The sequence below is a fragment of the Octopus bimaculoides genome, chromosome 20, assembly GCF_046866305.1.
Source record: "Octopus bimaculoides isolate indiv1 chromosome 20, ASM4686630v1, whole genome shotgun sequence".
NCBI lineage: Eukaryota > Metazoa > Mollusca > Cephalopoda > Octopoda > Octopodidae > Octopus > Octopus bimaculoides.
The window spans coordinates 15964147-15988589 of record NC_142947.1 but is presented as its reverse complement, the minus strand read 5'-3'; the positions used below and the strand labels follow the sequence as shown (position 1 = coordinate 15988589).

The window sequence follows — 24443 nt, the reverse complement described above, 5'->3', positions numbered from 1 at the left end:
GGGTTTATGATGATGATGATATATATATATATATATATATATATACTGTAATCTCTGAGTGGTTGGTGTTAGGAAGGGCATCCAGCTGTAGAAACTCTGCCAAATTTAGATTGGAGCCTGGTGTTGCCATCCGGTTTCACCAGTCCTCAGTCAAATCGTCCAACCCATGCTAGCATGGAAAGCGGACGTTAAACGATGATGATGATGATGAAGTCTCTTCCCCTCTCACCCAACCAAAAATAAAATCTAAATAGTTTTAGAATGCCATTGGTTTAGATTAGGGCTAAGCTGGTACTAAACAGCAACCACCTCGTCCCCATGTTCCTGTATCTTTCTGCCTTTTCACAGTATCCAGGACTTTTTTCACTGGGCACGTATCCATATGCATCATGTATTCATACAGCTGAAAATCTTCACTCTTGTGTTATGTTGCATGAGCATATAAAGCATAGCTCTCACTTATTTCCATGTACCAACATTCAAGTAAGAAATGCACAGCTGACATTTTCATCATGACCCATAATAGAATGAAGGAGGAAGTTTAACCTTTACACTATTTTCCTGAATTTTTATTTCTAAATTAATGCAATGTATTTATACTCCAGTGAAGAACAAAGCAAGTCTTTTTCAGTTTGTTAGTCAATGGCATTTTAGAATAAATTTATAAAATATTGAAACTGCACTTAGTTACTAAACCAGGGAATGGAAGTTTGGCTGCAATGGAAAACTTTTATGCATTAGGCACGGGAGTGGCTATGTGGTAAGTAGCTTGCTTACCAACCACATGGTTCTGGGTTCAGTCCCACTGCGTGGCACCTTGGGCAAGTGTCTTCTGCTATAGCCTCAGGCCGACCAAAGCCTTGTGAGTGGATTTGGTAGACAGAAACTGAAAGAAGCCCGTCGTATATATGTATATATATATATATATATATATATATGTATGTGTGTGTATATGTTTGTGTGTCTGTGTTTGTGCCCCCAACATCGCTTGACAACCAATGCTGGTGTGTTTAGGTCCCCGTAACTTAGTGGTTCGGCAAAAGAAACCGACAGAATAAGTACTAGGCTTCCAAAGAATAAGTCCTGGGGTCGATTTGCTTGACTAAAGGCGGTGCTCCAGCATGGCCGCAATCAAATGACTGAAACAAGTAAAAGAGAGTAAAGAGATTAGTTAATAGTAATAACAACATTCAAATATTAACCATATTTTTACAGGAGAATTTTCAACAGAATTCTAGCTTAAGCGCCCTATTCAACCCCTCGTGACTTTTTTGTTAGTTGGAATTTTCAGAAAACTTTTGCTAATTTGTGTTCTACAGACAGGAATTCATACAATTACAGGAAAAAAAACTTCTTTTAATCTTTTTAACCTCAACTCCACATCCCAATTAAATCTTAAAAGTTCCACTCACATACACGCACATCCAATATTTTTATTGATATTCTTCATTGAATCAGTTGTCATGAATTTTAATTTTTTCCCATTATTTTTCTTTTTGTTTGGTTGGCTGATTGTTATTTTATGAATTATTGATTTGAAACTGTAGGTGTTCTTCAATGTCCCACTTTAATAATACTTACAATAATTTAATGAAGTAATCCCTCACCATATTGCAGTCCACCTACCGCGGTTTATTATTTAAGCTTACGTCAATTCCTCCATGATGTTGTTTTGCATCTATAATTAAATTAATATATACAAATTATAAAAATAAAAAAACATATACAGTACAGTACTGTTTGTGCTTTGCAAATTTTCACCTATCGCGGGGGTTTTGAAACATAACACCTGCAATAGTCAAGGGATTACTGTGTGTGATGTGCTTTGAGGGAAATCTGGCTATTTCTAGCAAGTCAGACAACTATTCTTTTATTCCTTTATTTGACTGCAGCCATGCTGGAGCACTGTCTTTGGTCGAACAAATCAACCCCAGGGCTTATTCTTTGTAAGCCTAGTACTTATTCTATCAGTGCCGAACCACTAAGTTGTGGGGACTAAAATTCTCGCCTCCTAAAATTGCTGACCTTGTGCCTAAATTTGAAAGCATTTTAAACAAGTGTTTGGTATTAATATAACCATTTACCATTTAAATCAGCTATATCCATCCCAAATATTCTACCTTTTATATGTTCAAACCAGCCAGATCCAGCCTCTCACATCAACCCTACAATGTTGTTCTAAAAATAAACAATCAGATCGTTATGAAGTTGCGAGACAGTGCATGATTAAGGCAAAACAATGTGAATAAATAAGCATTACATTTGACAGTAATCTTAATGCTAAAGTGGTTTAATTATGGAGCCAAAAGAGAAGAAACAGGTTTAATGATTAAGGAGTTCTGTATTGTGGAGGGAACCTGTGGAAGGGGTAGACCCAAGAAAACATGGGACGAGGTGATCTTTGGATGTTGGGTCTCACAGAAACGACGACGAGTGACAGACCTTTGGTGATATAACATGCTTGAGAAAGCCTGTCAAGTCAAGCGAAACCATAGTCCTGGCTGATGCCAGTATCACGTAACTGGCACCCATGCCAGTGGCATGTAAAAGGTACCCCTCAAATGTTGAGCCTCATAGGGGTAATGACGAATGACCAAGACTTTTGGCGATATACCATGCTTAAGACCTGTCAAGCCAAGTGAAGCCGTAGTCATAGCCAGTGCTGGTGTTACATAACTGGCACATAAAAAGCATTCTTCAAATGTCGAGCCTTATAGAGCCAATGATGAATGACCAAGATCTTTGGCAATATGCCATGCTTGAGAAGACCTGTCAAGTGAAATCGTAGTCATGGCCAATACCAGTGTCGCGTAACTGGCACCCATTACACTTGAAGTGGTTGGCATTAGGAAGGGCATCCAACCACAGAAACATGCCAAATCAGATTGGAACCTGGTGCAGCCCTCTAGCTTACCAGTTTCAGTCAAACCATCTAACCCATGCCAGCATGGAAAGCAGATGCTAAATGATGATGATGATGATATGAAATGTAGGTATTCGTCAGTACTACAACTGTCTTGGCTCTTCTAGCTTTTGTTTGGCAGCCATATATTTCTATGTTAGCTCAGCTGTAGGTCACAAGCTGATCTAATCAATGAGCTAGACTTGTGTCTTTAGTGGTATTCACCCTTTCCCTCCCTGATCCTTTTAAGATGAAATTTCTTTTCATTAATATGGAACAGTTATTAACTAAGTCTTATCTTTGAAACTTATTGCATATATATACATATAATATGTGTATTTGTGCACATGTCAGTTGATAAATGTATTCTTTATTGTTTAACTGTCTGCTGCTGTTAGTCTCTATAGCTGAAGTTTATTGTTTCAGCTTTTGTTTTACAGCCTATTGTCTTTCAAGCACTCGATTAAAATCAAGTTCAGTCAGTGCATATATTGAAGTTTTTTTTATGATATGTGTGTATATATATATATTTTTGTCTTGCATTTTTAGGGATTCCATTTCGGAGAATGTCATATCAGAAAAGAGATGTTGACTTGTCCGTAATACGCAAAACATTGCATTGTGATACACATGCTCTTGTTCAGCAACTTCAGCTACGAGGTACCTATCTTTTTTTTTATATATCTTTTTTTTTTTAAATCAACCTTTCACTGCTCGTATAGGTTAGACAGAATTTGTTTAGACAGATTTTCTATGGTTGGATGTTTTTTCCATTTCAGGAAGATCGGAAATGAAGGATACTGCATGTATGATGGTGATGCGTGTGGAGGCGCAATGGCCCAGTGGTTAGGGCAGCGGACTCGCGGCCATAGGATCGCGGTTTCGATTCCCAGACCGAGCGTTGTGAGTGTTTATTGAGCGAAAACACCTAAAAGCTCCACGAGGCTCCGGCAGGAGATGGTGGCGAACCCTGCTGTACTCTTTCACCACAACTTTCTCTCACTCTTACTTCCTGTTTCTATTGTGCCTGTAATTCAAAGGGTCAGCCTTGTCACACTGAATATCCCCCGAGAACTACGTTAAGGGTACACGTGTCTGTGGAGTGCTCAGCTACTTGCACGTTAATTTCACGAGCAGGCTGTTCTGTTGATCAGATCAACTGGAACCCTCGACGGAGTGCCAACAACAACAACGATTGTGATGCATGTTTGAAATTGTCATATTCATATTATAAGTCATCAAATACAGTAACTTTCGACAAAGCCAAATTATTTTCTTGATAGAGACAAAATCATATTATAGATAAGATATTAAAGGTATTATGTCCCTAAGTAAAAACAGTTATCTTATCTAAAGCTTTTCACCTAATTAAAAAGGAAAGTTATAACATTTTCTATTCCGACCTATAATGGATATGAGATAAGAAGCATTTTTGGGGGCTTAGCTGTAGCAAGTATATCCACCTTTAAAATCAGTTGTTCACACAGTTGGTCCTTGATGCTTTATTTTATCAATCCTAGAATAGCAAAATATGAAGTCGACCTGCTTGGACTTGAACTAAGACCACAGAGAGCATTTTGGTTTCTGCTCTACAGTTTTCTACCAAAAACAAAAATATTTAATGAAATATATTGTATGATATATTGGTTTCAAATTTTGGCACAAGGCAAGCAGTTGTGAAGGAGACGGTAAGTCGATTACATCAACCCCAGTGTTCAGCTTGTACTGTGCTCGAGAAAACCTGTTGAGTCAAGTGAAATTGTAGTCATGGCTGATGCTGGTGTCATGTAACTGGCACCCATGCTGATGGCACATATAAAAGCACCTTTCAAGCGTTGGGCCTCACAGGGGCAAGGACCGAGACCTTTGGCTTTGTTATGCTTGAGAAGATCCCTCAAACCAAGTAAAATCAGTCGTGGGGGTGACACATAAAAGCACCCATTAGACTCCTGAAGTGGTTGGCATTAGGAAGTGCATCCAGCTATAGAAACCTTGCCAAATCAGGTTGGAGTCTGGTGCGGCCTTCCAGCTTGCCAGCCCTGGTCAAACCATCCAACCCATACCAGCATGGACAACGGACGTTAAATGATGATGATGTTTCTTTACAATTAGTGCATGATGACAAGATACACAAGCATACACGTGTATAGGCATAGCTGTGTGGTTAAGAATTTTGCTTGCCAACCACATGGTTCCAAGTTTAATTTCAATGTGTGGTACATTGGGCAAGTGTCTTCTAATATATATAGGACACAGTCGTGTGTCGATAAGCCAGCTGGAGGAGATGTCCTCCTGGGGCTAAAAGCAACAGTAACATCCACCCCTAGGGGTCAGCCACACTTAAGTGGCAATATACTACACTTTATCGTGCAGTTACTGTTAATACTTCATTTAGAGAATTAACATTGCTTATATATATATATATATATATATATATATATATATATATACACACACACGAGACTGTTGAAAAGTGTATCACAAAAAGCCTGGTTGGAGGCCTAACATTCCAAGTTCTTTTGCAGGGCTTAGAAAAACTGAAGGACTGCTGCAATAAGTGTGGGATTCTGAGAGAGGAATATACTAAATAAAATCATAATTAATTGATCTTGTATTTTACCCAAAGCCAGGAACTTTTCAGTACCCCTTCACATATACATGCATACACATACAGGCACACATCTGTGCATGTCTCCTTACCTTGATATACTGTAGTTGTACTTATGTGTCACTGTCCCACAAGCACTTGGCTTGTTTTCAACCTTCCACATGAACATGTCCAGCTTTGGTGAAATATTTTTATTTCTTTATTGCCCACAGGGGGCTAAACATAGAGGGGACAAACAAAGGGATAAAGTTGATTATATTGACCCCAGTGCGTAACTGGTACTTATTTAATCAACCCCGAAAGGAGGAAAGGCAAAGTCGACCTCGGCAGAATTTGAACTCGGAACATAACGGCTGATGAAATACCACTAAGCATCTCATCAAGGACTTCTGCCCATAGAAAATCTGTCTCAAGGAACTCTGTCTGGCCCATGCAAGCATGGAAAAATGGACATTAAGTTAATGGTGATGATATATATATCGTTTATCTTTCACTTGTTTCAGATATTAGACTGTGGCCATGCTGGGGCATCACTTTGAATTTTTAGTCAAATGAATTGACCCTAGTACTTTATTTTTAATGCCTGGTAGTTATTCTATTGGTCTCTTTTTCCAAACTGCTAAGTTACAAGGACATACACAAACACTCGTGTATATATATATTTATATATATATATATATATATATATATATATATATATATATATATACACACACACATACACAACAGGCTTCTTTCAGTTTCCGTCTACCAAATCTATTCACAAGGCTTTGGTCAGCCCAAGGTTATGATAGAAGAAACTTGCCCAAGGAACCATAGTGGAATTTAACCCAGAACCATGTGGTTGAGAAGCAAACTTCTTACCACATAGTTACATTCAAAATTCAGACAGAACTTATGGGATGACCTGATACTAGGGATGAGACACACACACACACATATATATATATATATATATATATATATATATATCATCATCATCGTTTAACGTCCGCTTTCCATGCTAGCATGGGTTGGACGATTTGACTGAGGACTGGTGAAACTGGATGGCAACACCATATATATATATATATATACATACACACACACATTTACATGTTCATGTGTATGTACATATACAAACGCACACACAGCTTTTTTTTCCTTTTAGTTCCTGTTTGACAAGATATCACTCATATAGCTTTAGTCAATCCGAGGCTGTAGCAAAAGCACTTGCCCAATGTGCTTCCCTGTAGTACAACACCCAAAAACAGGTGGTTACAAAATGAACTTCCAAACCACACTGCCTTGTCTGTAGATTATATTGTTATTTGTATTGGAGAATGATGAAAGGCAAAGTTGACTTTTGTCAGATTTCAATTGGTAGTCTAACACACTACCAAACGAAATTCCATAAGATACCTTGTCCATTACTCTACTAATACACTAATAACAATGTATAAAAAAATGTTCTGACAATACCGCAATAGTGACCTGAACTTATATCAGTGTGTCAGTCCATAGCTTGTGACAATGTAATGGCTACACAATGGAAATGAGGAAACAAATTGGGGGAGAAATACTTTTATATGTTTGTTTACTTAAACAGCATGATTATTGTTAACATAGGCAGAAGCCCTTGGATTTGTAAAAGATGTATTTAGTTATGTACTGAATACATCTTTTTCAAAAATATTTTTTCACCCTTGTAATCAGAGAAAGACAGGTTGACTCTGGTGGAAGGGAGAAGCTAACTATATTCAAATCTCTGCTATTTCTGCTTTCTAAAGCATGAATAATGTTTATGTCGTCGTCGTTTAACGTCCACTTTCCATGCTAGCATGGGTTGGATGATTTGACTGAGGACTGGTGAAACCGGATGGCTACACCAGGCTCCAATCTGATTTGGCAGAGTTTCTACAGCTGGATGCCCTTCCTAACGCCAACCACTCAGAGAGTGTAGTGGGTGTTTTTACGTGCCACCGGCACGAAAGCCAGTCAAGCGGTACTGGCAATGGCCACGCTCAAAATGGTGTACAAAAGGATATTAGTTGATGTATATGCAAGAGGGACAACTAAGCTGTTATAGGCATATTATTTAACTAGCTGATTCATGTCTTTGAGTCAAAATATACATATGGTTATAGTCAAGCCCGAGGCAGTTATAATTTGAGTTAACCCAAATCAATACTGATCATAACTTCAGAGGAAAAAAAAAAATTTATTGATGAAAATAGATGACAGTTTGCTAATTATGCTTATATTCAACAGGCTTCACAATTGAACAAGCTGAAGCTATCACTGAAGCTCTTGTCGAAGTAGTTAATATGACACTTGAACAACAATCTAAAGAGATGGTTACAAAAACACAACAGGTAAACTACTTTCAAAATTCTAACAAATTCTGAATTAATTGAATTTTCCCACCCATTCCCAAATTAAATATAAAAAGGTTTCTTTTTTCTGATATTGTACATCTTTGTGTATTAATATTTCAATTAATTTTAATAGAACATTGTTATAAAATACTGTAGGGGGGGGGGGAGACTTCATGTGTATTTCTTTTTCTTACCTGACCATTATTACAAACTAATTTATTTAATCATTAACTTTTACAAGAAGTGCTCAATGCATTTAACTAATTCAAAGAATTACTAATTTGGTCTTTATTAATTCAAAATTTTAGTAAATTCTGAATTAAATTCACCCACATCTTCCCATATAAAATCTGAAAAGGCTTTCTTAATAATTTTCTACATTTTTGTATACTCTTTTACTTGTTCCAGTCTTTTGACTGTGGCCATGCTAGAGCACCGCTTTTAGTCGAGCAAATCGACCCCAGGACTTATTCTTTGTAAGCCTAGTACTTATTCTATCGGTCCCTTTTGTCGAACCGCTAAGTTACGGGGATGTAAACACACCAGCATCTGTTGTCAAGCAATATTGGGGGGGGGGGACAAACACAGACACACATACATATATACGACGGGCTTCTTTCAGTTTCCGTCTACCAAATCCACTCACCAGGCTTTGGTCGACCCGAGGCTATAGAAGATACTTGCCCAAGATGCCACGCAGTGGGACTGAACCCGGAACCATGTAGTTGGTAGGCAAGCTACTTACCACACAGCCACTCCTATGCCTATATGGCAGAATTATTAACACAACAGGCAAAATGCTTGACAGCATTTCATCCATCTGAGTTCAAATTCTGCCAAGGTCAACTTTGTCTTTCATCCTTTCTGGGATAAGTGCCAGTTGAGCACTGGGGCTGATGTAATCAACTTACTCCCATCCCTTAAATTACTGGCCTTGTGCCAAAATTTGAAAAATTTTAAGAGAACAAAATTATTATGATATCTACAATGGGAAGAGATGACTTCTTGTGTTTTCTTTTTTCCTGCCAATTGTCTCAGAATCATCATCATTTAACGTCCATTGGTCATGCTGGCATGGGTTGGATGGTTTGACCGGGGCTGGTAAGCTGGAAGACTGCACCAGACTCCAGTCTGATTTGGCATGGGTTTCTATGGCTGGATGCCCTTCCGAATACCAGCCACTCCAATATTGACAATTTTAGAAACTAGATTTAATCATTAAATTTACAAGGAATATTATATGGATTTAACTAATTCAAAGAATTACTAATTTGGTCCTGGGTAATTAAAATTTTTCCAAATATTACATTGGCTGTTTGCAGCCTTATAAAGTTTTGAATGCTTTATTAAAGACCTAATACTTATAAAATATATATATATATATATATATATATTAGCTATATTGGTATGTTACATGCGTAACTAATGACAAAATTAAGGAATCTAGATCTCAAGTTGCGTTTTAATTGGATGACCACAGACAATTGAAAAGAGAAAGCATTTCATAAACAAATTCCATTTTTATTGTGCAATGTCTTCTATTTAATTTTTTCACGTTTTTCTGCAGGAAATTGTAACCCAGCAATTATTGGCTGAAATTGCAGCTGTGAAGAAGGACATGATCATTCTTGAGAAAAGTGAATTCTCAAACCTACGCAATATAACAGAAGTAAAGTTGTTTTTGTTTTTACAAAATATTTCAAGAAATTTTAAGATAGCCAGCTGTATACCACACTTAACGTATATACACTATTGAAAGGCCAGTCACTGCAGTGACATCTCTTATGGACATGCTGTGTTAAAAATACAAATATCAGACCAGAAACGAAAATTCATCCACTACTGGCCAGCAAGAATGCAGGTGCATTTCGGTCTTTTTGTGGGATTCTCAATGATGCATGCTTGCAGACAGCCACATGCTCAGACAAGAGTTTGTTGGCTGTGATATAGGAAACAGTGAATAAAACATTCACTGATGTTGCAAATACCTGCCCAGTTGATTAAAAATCTTGCATACAAAATTGAAGCAGTATTAAATATAAATAGCCATCTACATATCATACCTAAAGTGTACACACCATCGACAGGCCAGTTATTGTGCTATTTGCCCTGAGATAATTTCTTATGGCAGTGCTGTGTTAAAAACATAATAAATATCAGGGTGAGACAACTCATCCTATGCAGAAAAAAACATTTCTTAATCTTTTTAAGCTTATTTGGGAATCAATAATTTTTAAACAATCACTACATATAATCATTTGCATGAAACAATGTTGTTCAGATGTAAAGAATTATTACAGCTTGTCCCCAGGCTTTCAATTTTGTTGTTTTCTCTCATTAAAAGCATATTTGAAGCATCATGAATAAACAACAACAGGCAGTATAAGTTTAAATAGAATCTGTGATTAATTAGGAAAATCAGTTGTAGAATTTTAAGGGGATAAAAATGAGAATTTTATCATTTTCATTTAATGTCTATCATCTACGCTGGCATTGGCTGGATGGTTTTGCAGGATCCAATATGTCAGAGGATTCTGTCAGGTCCCGATCTCTGTAAAATGATTAACGCCAACCACTTTGCCGAGTATATTGGGTAATTTTTCATGGTACCAGCTTTAGTGATTTTCACTTTGAAACATACAAAACTTAAGGGCCTAAAGTAGCCCTTATAGCTGAAGGAGAATAGAAGAGAGGTAAGGTACAATGATTCTGTATTGGTTTATGAAGGATGGTAAAGTAAATTTAGGAAGAGATTTATAGTTATGTAAGGGGAATAGTGGAGAGTAACAATATAAACACCATGGGGGGAGGGTAGAAAATGGGAAGGGACTAGTGTTAGATTATTGATAAAGGGACTGAGTGGTTATATAGGTGTTAAATTAGATCCGATATATATATATATGCACACACACACAAGTACTGTTATAGCATATAAGAAGGCTAATTTAAATATTTTTACATTTAAACATCAAAAATTACTAGAAAAAATCTACACATAACGGGCATTAAACTAATGAAGTTTTATATGGATATTTATGTTAATACATAAATGATCAGTGGTTCCCAACATGGAGCATGTGCCCCTCCAGTGAGGGATAGGAAAATCATGATGGAGCATGGGACCCAAAACTTTTTTTTTTTTAGTGGTACATGGAATTGTGGGTATCTTCTTTTCACAGCAAACAAACTTCACCTATACTAAGCCTAACCAAACCAATCCCTCCAGCCAAACGTACTCTTTGAAGACTGTTTGCTACAGTATAGCACTATTACTAATGTCATGGCTGAAGCTAACAAAATCTGCTGTAGTTGACAGGCACAAGGCTCTCAAAGTGATTCACTTCTTTATTTCTTAGTCAATAATGTACGTTTTTTTTTTTATGAAATAATTGTGATAAAATATTAAAAATAGAGTTGTTGCTTTTTTTTCCAACCACTGGAGGGACATACATTTTTCTGGAAAGTTATAGTGAGGCCCACAGGAAAATAGGTTGGGAAACACTGATTGAAATATTTAACTGTATACATTGTGTGTGTGCATATATATATATAGAGAGAGAGAGACAGATATAGAGTTCAATACACTTGTACAATTCAACTGTTGCTGAGACTTAAATGATTTAGGGATAAATTTATTTTAATGATTTAGGGATAAGGTTGCTTTTCTTCAATTTGTTACTTAAAACAGTCATTTTCATAAACATCCAATCATTTTATAGTCCCCAACCTGTCAGTGGTTTGTTAACATTTTGCATTTTAAATCTTAATTTGCATTTTCACTCCAACCAGCAGAACTTAATAGATCAAAATGTTTCTGTTTTAGTGTCATATAGAAGACAAACAGTTTCTTTGGTTACCTTAATAATTTTTGTGAGTTTTTTTAAACTTCTTTTCAGAAACAGAGTAGAGATATATTGCAACTAAAGGATACTGTAAGAGATGAAGTATCTAAACTGGAAGGGAAAATCTTACTGGATGTAAACCTTGAAAGAGGCCGTACCAACGAAGAGGTACGTGTTTGGCTATTCTATATGCAACACTGAATAATAGAAGTAGCATTTTTGGATTAATCCTAAAACATTTTGTATTTATAGTAATGTTGTTGAAGTAAGAAATAAAACTTAAATATTACATTTGAAGTTAATAACCTGCAACGATTGTCATAAAATCACTTTATTTTTAAATTTCAAGTTTGCTGATAAAGAAACCCAAATTTCGAATATCAATAATAAAATTGATACAAAAATTGCTGATCTCCGCACAACATTTGAGCAACACAGAAATGATGTCCTGAAATATGCTGGAGGTAGGTTCATTGTTTTACGGTGAGAATACCTATAAGCCATTATACTGTGTGTGGGAAGTTAGGGAGAGATACAGAAGACTTCCTCTAAAGTAATGTTTAGTTTGGTGAAGCACATGTATCTGCTAGCTAGAACTACAAAAATAAACTTCACAGTGCTGCTGTTATTCAAAGTATGGAGACTGTGCCATCTGAGAATGACTTTTCTTTGGTCTCTATTTACAGCTCGGTCAACTGGGTTATTTGAGAGTGTAGTTTCTTGATCAGACACCACACATGCCAGTTAGTGACAATATGAACTGCTGGCTTCTCAATTTAATATCTAGTATCAAAGCATCAAAATACATGCTGTGAAAAGCTACTTTTGTAGCCTCGGTGAAACTCACCAATCTGCATCATAATTTTTGCTTAGCTTTTGGATAAGTTTAAACTAGAACTGAAAATCTCGTTTTACATATTATTATCGCTTATTTCTTTGTCTATTTCCAGGAACCATTTTCTCATGTCTGACAATTTCTCTTGGTTTTTATCGTCTATGGTCCTGACCACAACTCAAAATCAATCCAACAAGAACTTACAAATCAATATATTTTTTATTTCATTGTTGAACCAAATGGAGAGACTTGAAATTTACAAGCTTCCAGTGGTCATAAGTTTGCTGAATATGAGCTTTTCTAAGAAGTTAATTAAATAGTAAAATTTCCCTCCCTTCCATTAAAAAAGCTCAGGTGCACACACAGACATTCTTCTTTAGATATTTTAACAATTAAATAAGGCATAACCTGCTCCTTTGTCTGCAAGTTTAAGGATGGAGAAAAATTGTAATATCACATAAAATGGTGTTTCGAGACAAAATATGGACGGATGTTTACCTAAGTCAAAAATCAACGTAGTATTTACCTAGAAGCATTTAAGAAAGAAATGCATCCATATCTAGAAAAAAAAATACAGATTTATTCCTGTTTTGTTTTTTAGAATATAATTGAAGAGAAAGCAAGTGGGAAAAAAATTAGCCAATGGTATAAGTCCAGGTGTGAATATGAATATAATTAATAGTCATCATCAGAGTCATCCATTTGAACTCTTCTTCGGTCAAACTGAAAATATATGGAAAAAAAAAAATTTGAATTTTTAATGTGAAATTGTATATAACACATAGGCAGACAAATATGTATTTAAGTTATTATGCATTTGATAAAGTATATATTTTTTTTAAAATTGGGATCAAGATGTTTTTGTGAATTTCTGCCATTCACCAGAATGATGCACATTTCTGCTTTCCACAAGACTGAGTAGATTAGAGTGAATCTCTGAAGCTAGAATGTCAATCTATCACCAGTTAATTTTCCCATGGGTAGAAGTGAATGACATTCTAGGAGGTTTTAAATTTGCAATGCTTACAGTGACAACTCAAACCACTATGTGGTGCCTTCAAATAGCTAGGTGGACTGCACTACTTAAGAACTAAGTGACTTGGTCATGGGTATATTACAAAATGCTGGCAAAAGACTTCAAATGTCAACAAAATACAATCCACCATCCTCTCAACTGGTAACTTATCTTGTATTTATTTCTTGGTTATTCATCTCCTGGATATGCAGATAAACGGAAAAAAAAAGTACCCTATTTTATAATGTTAAATAAAAATCTGATCATAATGATATGTGTAGTTATAATTTTTACCTAAGAAAATTTGCATAATTATATTCAAAGAAAGTGGTTTTGTTGATGAGTTTACAATACAACTGACAAAAGATACAAAACTACACCTCTTACGATGACAAACTAAAAAGTGTAGTTTTGTATCTTTGACAAACACTGTTTACAGACAAGGACAGCTGTGTGAAGAAGTGCTGATCTGTAACTGTGAAGGGAACCTATGGAAGACATGGGATGAGGTGATGAAGCATGATCTTCAAACGTTGAGCCTCAATGAGGCAATGACAAATGACCGAGACCTGTGGCGATATGCCATGCTTGAGAAGACCTGCCAAGCCAAGTGAAATCACAGTCATTGCCAATGCGAGCGTCATGTAACTGGTACTCACAGCTGTGGCACATAAAATGCATCCTTAAAACGTTGGGCAATATTCTGTGCTTGAGAAGACCTGTCAAGCCAAGTGAAATCAGTCGTGGTCAATGCCAGTGTCGCATACCTGGTATCCGTGCTGGTGGCACATGAAAAGTACCCATCAAACTTTGGGCCTCAGAGAGGCAGTGACAAGTGACCAAGACTTTTGGCAGTATACTGTGCTTGAGAAGACCTGTCAAACCAAGTGAGATGGTAGTCATGGCTGATGCCAGTGTTCCATAACTGGCACGTAAAAAGCACTCACTACACTCTTCGAGTGGCTGGCATTAAGAAAGACATCCAGCTGTAGAAACCATGCCAAATCAGATTGAAACCCGGTGCAGCTCTCCAGCTTACCAGTTTTCAGTCAAGCCATCCAACCAACCCATGCCAGCATGGAAAACAGACGTTAGATGATGGTTTCATAAAAAAAGAATATTTGAATATTAAATAATACGTATTTTCACAAAACACTTAAAAGATTGTCAAACTTAGTTTAACTATCATCATAGTTAACTTAAGACATTTTTACTCTTTTTCCCATTTCAATTACTAACAATCATGACACATTCAGTATATCCACACAACATATGCAGAATGTCTTCAACAGCTTCACACTTTTTATACAATCTACTTTCAGAATAAAAAACTAATAAGCTTGATAAAGAGCTTAACTACATAAAGGCTCTATTTTACCTCATCACATCATATCATATTTTTTTTTTTTTAATAAATGAACTGTGTTGATGTAAGCTAGACTTTTGTGATTAACCTAACAAAATTAATTTTATCAAGAACATCTAGTTATGGTAGATCAGACATGTTGAGCCAAAGCTTGGAAAAAATGTTCAACAGTTATATTCTTTTACTGGTTTCAGTCAATGACTGCAAGCATGATGGGATGCCAAGGGTTTTAGCTGAATATCATCAACATTTATCATCAGTTTTCCATGCTGCCATGGATTGGACAGTTTAACAGGAACTGGCAAGACCAGGGATTGCACCAAGTTCCATAGTCTGCTTTTGGTTTGGTTTCTACAGCTGGATGCCCACCAATCTACGGAGTATACTGGGTGATTTTTACATGGCACCATCACCACTGAGCTTAATACTTATTTTCACAAACCTTTTAGCAAAGTACTAAACCTTTTTTTTCTTTTTTCGTATCATAAAGGGACACTACTATACACGCACACACATACAAGAGGTTTCATCAAACCAAGATTTGTATGGATGCGAAGCACTTTTTAATTAAAAAAAAAAAATTCTTACCTTTACTGTTGTTTTTCGCTGCGTCTGCTCACTAACTTGTTCCAATAGACTAATTAGATGGTTTTCACTAAGCTGCAAACAGAAACCGGAAGATAATTATCTGCTCAACCAAAAATAATTGTAAATTAAATAGTATGAAAAACAAAAATATTTTGCTTGATGTAAAGCTAATTTTTCCATTAAACAATTATATTTTTCCATGTGAAATTAGATTTAAGCCAACTTCAGTGTATTACTGGTTCTTTTTATTGATTTCCTGTAAAAATGAATGACAAAGTTGGGATTTAACCCAGGTCATAGGACAAATTTAAATATTGTAATGTGTTTTAGTTAGCATCACCTTATTCATTCTACCAATTCAATGCCCTTTTAACTTACAAACTTAACCTACAAACATACAAGTAAAGGAAAGTCTTTATCTAACTGTTAACTTAGCATTGAACTGATAATTAACTAGTATTTGTGTTACGACAAACTTACTGAAATATAAATGAAAGGAAAAATATCCAAAAGTAATTTTTATTAACCTTTACATTTTAAACTGTTCAAAAAGTAGTTTAATATACATGGTCATTTGTATCGCTAGAAATATCAGATTCCCCTCAAGCCAAATCTTACTGACTTTACAAACAAGGACATATTTGATAACGTAATCCTAGATTACATTATGTCTTTGATCATAAATCTACTCAGTCAAAGTTGACTGGGCTGACCTGAGTTTAAACAAACACTAAAAAAATTTAATCAGAACTGAACTGAGGAAAATGCAAAGCACTGATGTCAAAGACAACTACCAGATATGGGTTCTGTACACTAGGTGAGTGGTTCTCTCAACTTCCCCCAGAAGAAGCACAGGGATTATTTAACAAAGTACTCCTAATAAGTGAAGTAATTATTACTTTATCAAAATTCCCCCACCAATTATTCTTCTACTATGATGTGCAGCTCATTCTTTTAGAAACCACTGGGTAAGATGCGTAAGATCAAAGCAGAGATGGCCAGAAAAAAAAATAGTTGAAGATCAATTAAACTGCTTATTGTAGCAGCCCAAATTTCCAAATAGATGCAAATTTTAGAACATGACCCACAATATGTCCAAGATGCCTACAACTAGTAATAGCAATATATTCTATGTTTGGTGAGCTGAGCTTCAGAGCTGTTCAAACAGCTGAGCAAAGCTCACAAGTAATGTAAACTAATTACACACACAACAAGACAAAATGTTGACAAGATGAAAGATAGATCTGGAGGTAGTGTAGAGATGCTGGAGAGGAAACGAGTATGTGTGCTATGTAGAGAGCCCTGCTAGGTTTCTCACAGGCAAACAACACCTGAATAAATTAAGTGGGTGGCATAGGTGTACTTCTCACATTGTAGGTGCAGTAACTGAGTCATGCAACAGAAATACAGCACCTTTTCACATATTTCAATGTACGTGTAGGTACATGCATGGCCATGTGGTTAGAAGCTTGCTTCTCAACTGTGGTGTTGGGTTCAATCCTACAGTGCAGCACCTTGAGCAAGTGTCTTCTACTATAGTCCCAGGCTAACCAAAGCCTTGTGATCAGATTTGGTAACTGAAAGAAGTGTGTGTGTGTGTGTCATCAAAGAAGTTATGTTGAATCATTTCCAGTCTCCCATGGTAACATGTCTGGCCATAAGAAATATTACCAAGCTTGGAAACAGATAAGGGTTAATGACAGAAAGGGCATCCAGCTGTAGGAAATCTACCTCAACAAATTACATCTAACACATGCATAGAAAAATGGATGTTAAATGATGGTGAGAAAGAGTGAGGGTGGGGGCATACAAACATATCACTGTCACTCTGTCAATTACAATGAAGAGGGTTCCAGTTGATCCAATCAACAGAACAGCCTGCTCGTTAAATTAACATGCATGTGGGTGCGCACTCCACAGACATGGGTACCCTTAACATAGTTCTCAAAGAGATTCAGCGTAACACAGTGTGAGACAAGGCTGGCCCTTTGAAATACAGGCACCACTCAGTTTTGCCAACTGAATGGACTGGAGCAACATGAAATAAAGTGTCTTGCTCAAGTACAACATATCACTAGGAACTGAACTCACAACCTTGCGATCATGAGCTAAATACCCTAACCACTAAGCCACATACCTTCACTGTACACACACACTAAAATACACAGTCAAGTACAAACACAAATCAACTAGCTACACCATGGCAAACTGCAAACAGTTGAGTCATTTTCATAATATAATAATGCAATACTAACCTTTCCGGCAATCTGTCCACTTGTTGCCATTTGACATAACATGCTCTCAACCATTTTAGCCTTTTCTGGTTTAGCAACTGCAATGGTATTTACTGAAAGAGAAAACAGATGATTTTTTTTTTTTTTTTCTTAAAGTGACTTTATTCAGAACAGAGCATGCTAGTCATGTGTCAATTTTTAATATTCTAAATAGGCCAGCAAAACCATTAAGTAATCCAGATGAAAAAAAAAAAAAAAAAAAAAAAAAACATGCGTTGAAAATATATATTTTAGTAGAGGACATGTAATCATGTTTTGTTTGACATTTAGAATCATTTAATTAAACTCCATTAACACTTAGCTGAGGTTCTAGTTTTCCAGACTTGTGAGTGCCAGTGCTACATGTGTGTCCATGCCAGCACCATGTGAAAGCATCCTTGCTGGCACCATGTAGAAACACCTGTGCCAGTGCCACGGATAAGCATCCATACCAGCACCATGTAGAAGCACCCATGCCAACACCATGTAAAAGTGCCCATGCTGGTGCCATGTTAAAAGCGCCCAGTATGTTCCCTAAAGTGGTTGGCCTTAGGAACGGCATCCAACCATAGAAACCATGCCAAGAAAAAAAACAGAATGGAATTTTGGCTGCTGGCCAGTTCCTGTCAAACTTTTCAACCCAGGCCAGCATGGAGAACGGACGTTAACTGATGATTTATGGAGTTATTGTTGGCACTCCGTCGCTTACGACGTCGAGGGTTCCAGTTGATCCGATCAACGGAACAGCTTGCTCTTGAAATTAACGTGCAAGTGGGTGAGCACTCCACAGACACGTGTACCCTTAATGCAGTTCTCGGGGAGATTCAGCATGACACAGTGTGACAAGGCTGACCCTTTGAATTACAGGCGCAACAGAAACAGGAAGTAAGAGTGAGAGAAAGTTGTGGTGAAAGAGTACAGCAGGGTTCGCCACCATCCCCTGCCGGAGCCTCGTGGAGCTTTTAGGTGTTTTCGCTCAATAAACACTCCCAACGCCCGGTCTGGGAATCGAAACCGCGATCCTATGACTGCGAATTCACTGCCCTAACCACTGGGCCATTGCATCTCCACTTATAGAGTTATAGTCTTTGATATTAGGTTGTTTAGAATACAAGAATTTAGAAATTACAGTAGTTATAATGTAAATTATTTTCTTAGTAAAATTCAAATTAGATAAAGCTACAAATAACAGCACGTAGACTATTAGTGTTAAAAAAACCCTGACTTTTTACAATCCAAAGGGATTTTAACACAATATTCTGCATGCTACTATTTATAGCTTTACCTACTTCAAGTTCTACCATTAAAAATAATTTACTTTCAAAGATTGTATTAGTATATTAATTATGAAACTTAATAAGACATCTCTTCCTGAAAGAAGCAGTGAAACGTATTCTGTTAACTAAAGTAACATATCTAAAACACAACATACAGATAGACAGAGCAATAAAATAGCCCTGTGTTTATGGTAGCCGTTTTTGGCCAGTTTAACTGTGAAAAACATTAGGCCAGAAAAAACATTCTGAAGAATTTTACCTGTTGACTCTTTAGTAGATTATGGATATAAAGACCAAAAGCATATCAAAGCAGCTACTAAATTACTAAAATTTAATGTTTTGGTTAAAATCATCACTTTAGGTTTATGAAAGGTGACCAGACTTTTTGTTTTGTTTTGTTTTTTTTTGGAGGTGGAGGGTAAATAAATCTTTATTAAAATGTTAAATTGCCGTGATGTAAGACAAACTTAGCTGATACAAACATTTGGGTATATATTCCAAATTCCAAGTACAACTGAAATGTTATAGCTTAGAATTTTTTTTCCATCCAAGGAGTTTTTTTCACCAATATTCCACAGCAAGCTGGCAAAATTGTTAGCATGCTGAGTAAAATACTTAGCGGCATTTTGTCTGGCTTTACATACTGAGTTCAAATCCTGCCGAGGTCAACTTTGTCTTTCATCTTTTTGGGGGGTCAATGAAATACCAGTTGAGCACTAGGGTCAATCTACTTAGCCCCTTCCCCACAATTTCTGGCCATGTGCCAGAATTTGAAGCCAATATTCTACTCACTATTATTTATAAAATGTGGGACATGAACCCACATTTTCTGTAAACGTGACAGACATCCTAACCATAGTACTAAAGCAATCCTTCTAAATAACGCTTATACATCACAGCTAACACAGGATACAAACATACAAATTAATTACTTCAAAACCATAGATGAGTCTTTTATCCACTTTTCTCCATCATCAACGTTTAATGTCTACCTTCCATGCTAGCATGAAAGAATTAAACTGCAAAGATTGAAGTTAAAAAGGGCAGATTTTAAGAATTGGCATTTATAATATATACACATGCATGTTATTGAATATGAAGCTGTGTTCAGGTATGAAATTAAACCAGGCTACAGATCATGTTCACCAAGTATTTAGTTCAATAAGCTCATGGTAACAAATTTTGGTGGCAGATATGGTCTATTATATTGACTCCAGGACTTCATTACTCTCAAATGATGACACTTGAGTGAGGAGAGACTGCTCTCCGATAACCTCTACTCACCCACCCTGACTTTCTTGTCACCATGTTCTTGAAGATATCCCCAGCACATCATCATCATCTTTTTCCTACACACACCACTCTACTCACCCATATATAACTGGAGTAGCATTGTATCTCCTCATGCCTAAATTATGCTTGTATGGCAGACAGACTGACCTATCTCATCACTTAAGTTCTCCTACTCAACCCACCTCATTATCATTACCACTGTGTCCTTGCTCTCCTTTACACTAATCCAACATTACTTTTCCCTTCTATCTTCATTACTCGCATCCCAACATCTCCCCATTTCCATTCTCTCCCAATAAATTTCTTCAATCAATTATGGGAAGGGAGGGAGGCTCCCTTTTGCTTTGCAACATTCCAAGATGAAAGGCAGCCTCACTAGTACAGACGCCACAAAATGCACTCAAGCAGCAACAATGTAGAACCCCAGACGGCTCTTTAGTCTTACTGGCAGCAAGGCAACCTCTGTAGTGCTAGTGCCACGCAGTAAAGTGGGTGGTATTATAGGAAGGGCATCCAGCCATTGAAACCAGGCCAAAAATTAAACTTGGAGAAAAATATCTTCCAATCCATCCGACACATGCCAGCATAGAAAACAGTCATAAAGCATGGTGATGAAGATTTTCAGTTAAGAATTAAATAAGGAATTCATATGAGGATACATACATCTAGCTCGGGCTGATTGATCTAATACTTGAGACAATATTGAATTTCTCAGCTCTTCTTGTTGCTGAAGTTTCTGTTCTGTCTCTTCTTTACTACGGTGATTACTGTTAGACATCTACAATGAAAGTAAATAAAATAAATAAATACATATAAATGCATGCATATGTACATTACATGGAAAAATGTGAGCATGAAAAGTCATATTCTTAAGATTATAAACCTGGAAAAGTACAGGACAAGTTATTACACCTGGAAAAGTATAGGACAAGCTATTACTTCTAGTAAAGTAAAGAAGAAGAAACTTTTTACTTAAAATATTGCAGCTAAAATTAAAATTTGAATATTAAAATTTACTTTATTATAGTTTACAAATAGAGATCGTTGCCAGTGCCCCTGGACTGGCTCTTGTGCGGGTGGCACATAAAATACACCATTTTGAGCGTGGCCGTTGCCAGTACCGCCTGACTGGCCTTCATGCCGGTGGCATGTAAAAGCACCCACTACACTCTCGGAGTGGTTGGCGTTAGGAAGGGCATCCAGCTGTAGAAACTCTGCCAAATCAGATTGGAGCCTGGTGTAGCCATCTGGTTTCACCAGTCCTCAGTCAAATCGTCCAACCCATGCTAGCATGGAAAGCGGACGCTAAACAATGATGATGACACAGGAATGTTGACGCAAACAGGAAAAATAGAACTAAAAAATATGAGTATATGTATATTTTTAATATTTAGCAGAGGTAACAAAGTGACTCAAGGTCCAAGAGTTTCATGCATTGACACTTATCAAACCAGTCACAAGTCGAAGGCCTGTGTATAGTTTGATAAGCATTACTTAGTTTGTTTTTTTTTAATTTTGTAATTAAGATTTCTGTACTTTTTTTTCTTTTTAGTTTTTAAATGTCTCACACCCAGGTAATAAAAAATCAATGGTTAAGTAGAATAAAAACTAACTTTCCCAGGGCTAAAACATCACAAACCAAAAGGGTTTTGTGTAGAATCAGCAGAGCCAAGACATGTTAACTTGTGCAGTTATGAATGAAGTAACCAGATGGGTGCTCTGGGGCATTGTTTTGAGTGTGCCACGTTGAGGGATATATTAGAGGGACACACACACATATATATATATATAAATATATATATATACATATATACGATGGGCTTCTTTCAGTTTCCGTCTACCAATTCCACTCACAAGGCTTTGGTCGGCCTGAGGCTTTAGTAGAAGACACTTGCCCAAGGTGCCACGCAGTGGGACTGAACCCGGAACCACACAGCCACTCCTATGCCTATGCTTCTCCGTTTTCTGAGTTTAAATCCCCTCAAGAGAAACTGTCTTCCATCCTATATGGTTTGGTAAATAAAGCACCAGTCCCAGACTGGGGGTGTTAATTCTTTATCTCTGGAAGAAATCAGCAGTGGTCATAGTTGGACAGGGATGGACTCATCCAATTTTAAATCCCATAGATGCACTATAGATCACAGCAGTGCCCTTACAATTCCATTAGGATTTGAAGACCCAAAACAAAGCAAGAAGTAGCTATATTTAGAAGAATAAGAGAGGGAAATCGAGCCAGAATAGAGTAACTGGAAGTCTTTGTTGCTGAGACCCAAATGAGAGAAGAGAATAATAGGAGAGTGATTACATATTTAAAACAGGAGCATCAACAGCTAATAAACTCGTTTCACAACCGAGTTCAATCCCACTGCACAGCACTTTCACCAAGTGTCTTCTACTGTCGTTTAAGGTCGATTAATATAGCCAACAGAAATTATTGGTAGAAACTGCACAGAAGTCTGTTTTATATATATACGTAATAACACTTAATAGGATTTACAGTTCAATACTAAAAGCAAAAAAACCATTATGTGGTGAGCTAAAGTAATAATCGTTCACAAATATTATTTTCAGCGGTTACGAGAGACGATTTCTGACAGGTTCTGGTCTTATTAAGCTTCCTCGAAATGTACATTTCCTCGCAGTTGTAAAAATAGATGTAGCTGGCTTAATCTTTTTTTTAAACTGTGCTTGGCATAAACAGGTTAAATGGATTTACGATGAGCTATTAAGACTGAATTATCGTGTTTAAAGATTTATACTTATTGTTAACAGAACATAAGACAATATTTCTAGAAGCGTCTGACGCACAAAACTTAACCCAAACTAAACCAATTATAATGTATTCATATTACATCCACACGATGTTCAAAAAAGGCATCTATGAGCCGCTATCATCTCATACACCTTTCTTCTATTGTAAACTAAGATGCTTGTATATAATTATTCATTTGAATCAATCACCGCTTTCATATCAATGCAATTATGGTATCAACAATTATATAATTAATTTTTTAAAAGACTCCAAGAAAAATAGCCTTAGATATTTAAATGTGCAATACAGACTGTCAAATTTATCAAATCCACACGAGGGCATGCTAGAAAAGAGTTAACTGAGACAAGTTGACAACGAATTCAATGAAATACTGTGTTGCAGTTACATTTAATTTTTAAAGAAAGACATCTATAATGACTATCAAAGAAATTATTTTATAGTTAAAATATAATTTGGGCAAGCATTTTTTTTTTTTTTTTTTTTTTGCACATTTATAATCACTGTTAGAACCACGCTGAACTAACGAGAGGCTCCTTTACGTCGTCGATTGACTTGCAAAAAATCGCAGCCTATCGACTTAAAAGAGTAATAATGACAAACTGGATAATGTAATCCTAGATATAGAAATTGCGACGGTTGTGATTGAAATGCTCGTCACTGATATGAGTCGAGATAAACAATAACAACATTTGAAACAAGCAGTGTCGAAGTAGTTGACATTTATTACTAAATACTGCATTATAGCTCTCTCTCTCTCTCTCTCTTTTACTTGTTTCAGTCTTTTGACTGTGGCCATGCTGGAGCACCGCCTTTTTTAGTCGAGCAAATCGACCCCAGGACTTATTCTTTGGAAGCCTAGTACTTATTCTATCGGTCTCTTTTTGCCGAACTGCTAAGTTACGGGGACGTAAACACACCAGCATCGGTTGTCAAGCGATGTTGGGGGGACAAACATAGACAGGCAAACATACACACGCACATACATATAAACATATGTATATATATATATATATATATATATATATACATATATACGACGGGCTTCTTTCAGTTTCCATCTACCAAATCCACTCACAAGGCTTTGGTCGGTCCGAGGCTATAGTAGAAGACATTTGCCCAATCGATAATTTTTTTTTTTTTTTCAAATAAAAAGTAACATGTTAAATTTCTTCGTTGATTTAACTTACCCCGCTTTGTCTCTGAAGCTCGGCCATTCGGCGAGCACGAATAGCCTCTAATTCCGGATCAGCCATCTCAACTTTACTTTAAAAACAGAGAAACAAGACTAGAATCCTGAAATTAATGGCAGGAACT

At 36.6% G+C, this 24443-nt stretch overlaps 2 protein-coding genes across 2 annotated transcripts in view; one reads left to right on the top strand and one right to left on the bottom strand.

The window, feature by feature from the left end:
• The window catches only part of LOC106879101 (coiled-coil domain-containing protein 90B, mitochondrial), a 20892-nt gene extending 7061 nt beyond the window's left edge, over positions 1–13831 (top strand). Inside the window, exons 2-7 of the mRNA XM_014928537.3 lie at positions 3452–3562; positions 7761–7864; positions 9435–9536; positions 11764–11877; positions 12059–12173; positions 12660–13831. Of these exons, the coding sequence (XP_014784023.1) occupies positions 3452–3562; positions 7761–7864; positions 9435–9536; positions 11764–11877; positions 12059–12173; positions 12660–12715 (602 nt within the window). The 3' untranslated portion in view covers positions 12716–13831. The remainder of the gene's footprint in view (positions 1–3451; positions 3563–7760; positions 7865–9434; positions 9537–11763; positions 11878–12058; positions 12174–12659) is intronic.
• Positions 13103–24443, bottom strand: LOC106879103 (programmed cell death protein 5). The gene is made up of 5 exons (XM_014928539.2): positions 24317–24443; positions 21020–21134; positions 17769–17860; positions 15514–15585; positions 13103–13267 (listed from the first exon to the last, which is right to left on the bottom strand). The coding sequence occupies exons 1-5, from the start codon at positions 24380–24382 to the stop codon at positions 13220–13222; spliced, it is 393 nt and encodes a 130-aa protein (XP_014784025.1). The 5' UTR covers positions 24383–24443; the 3' UTR covers positions 13103–13219.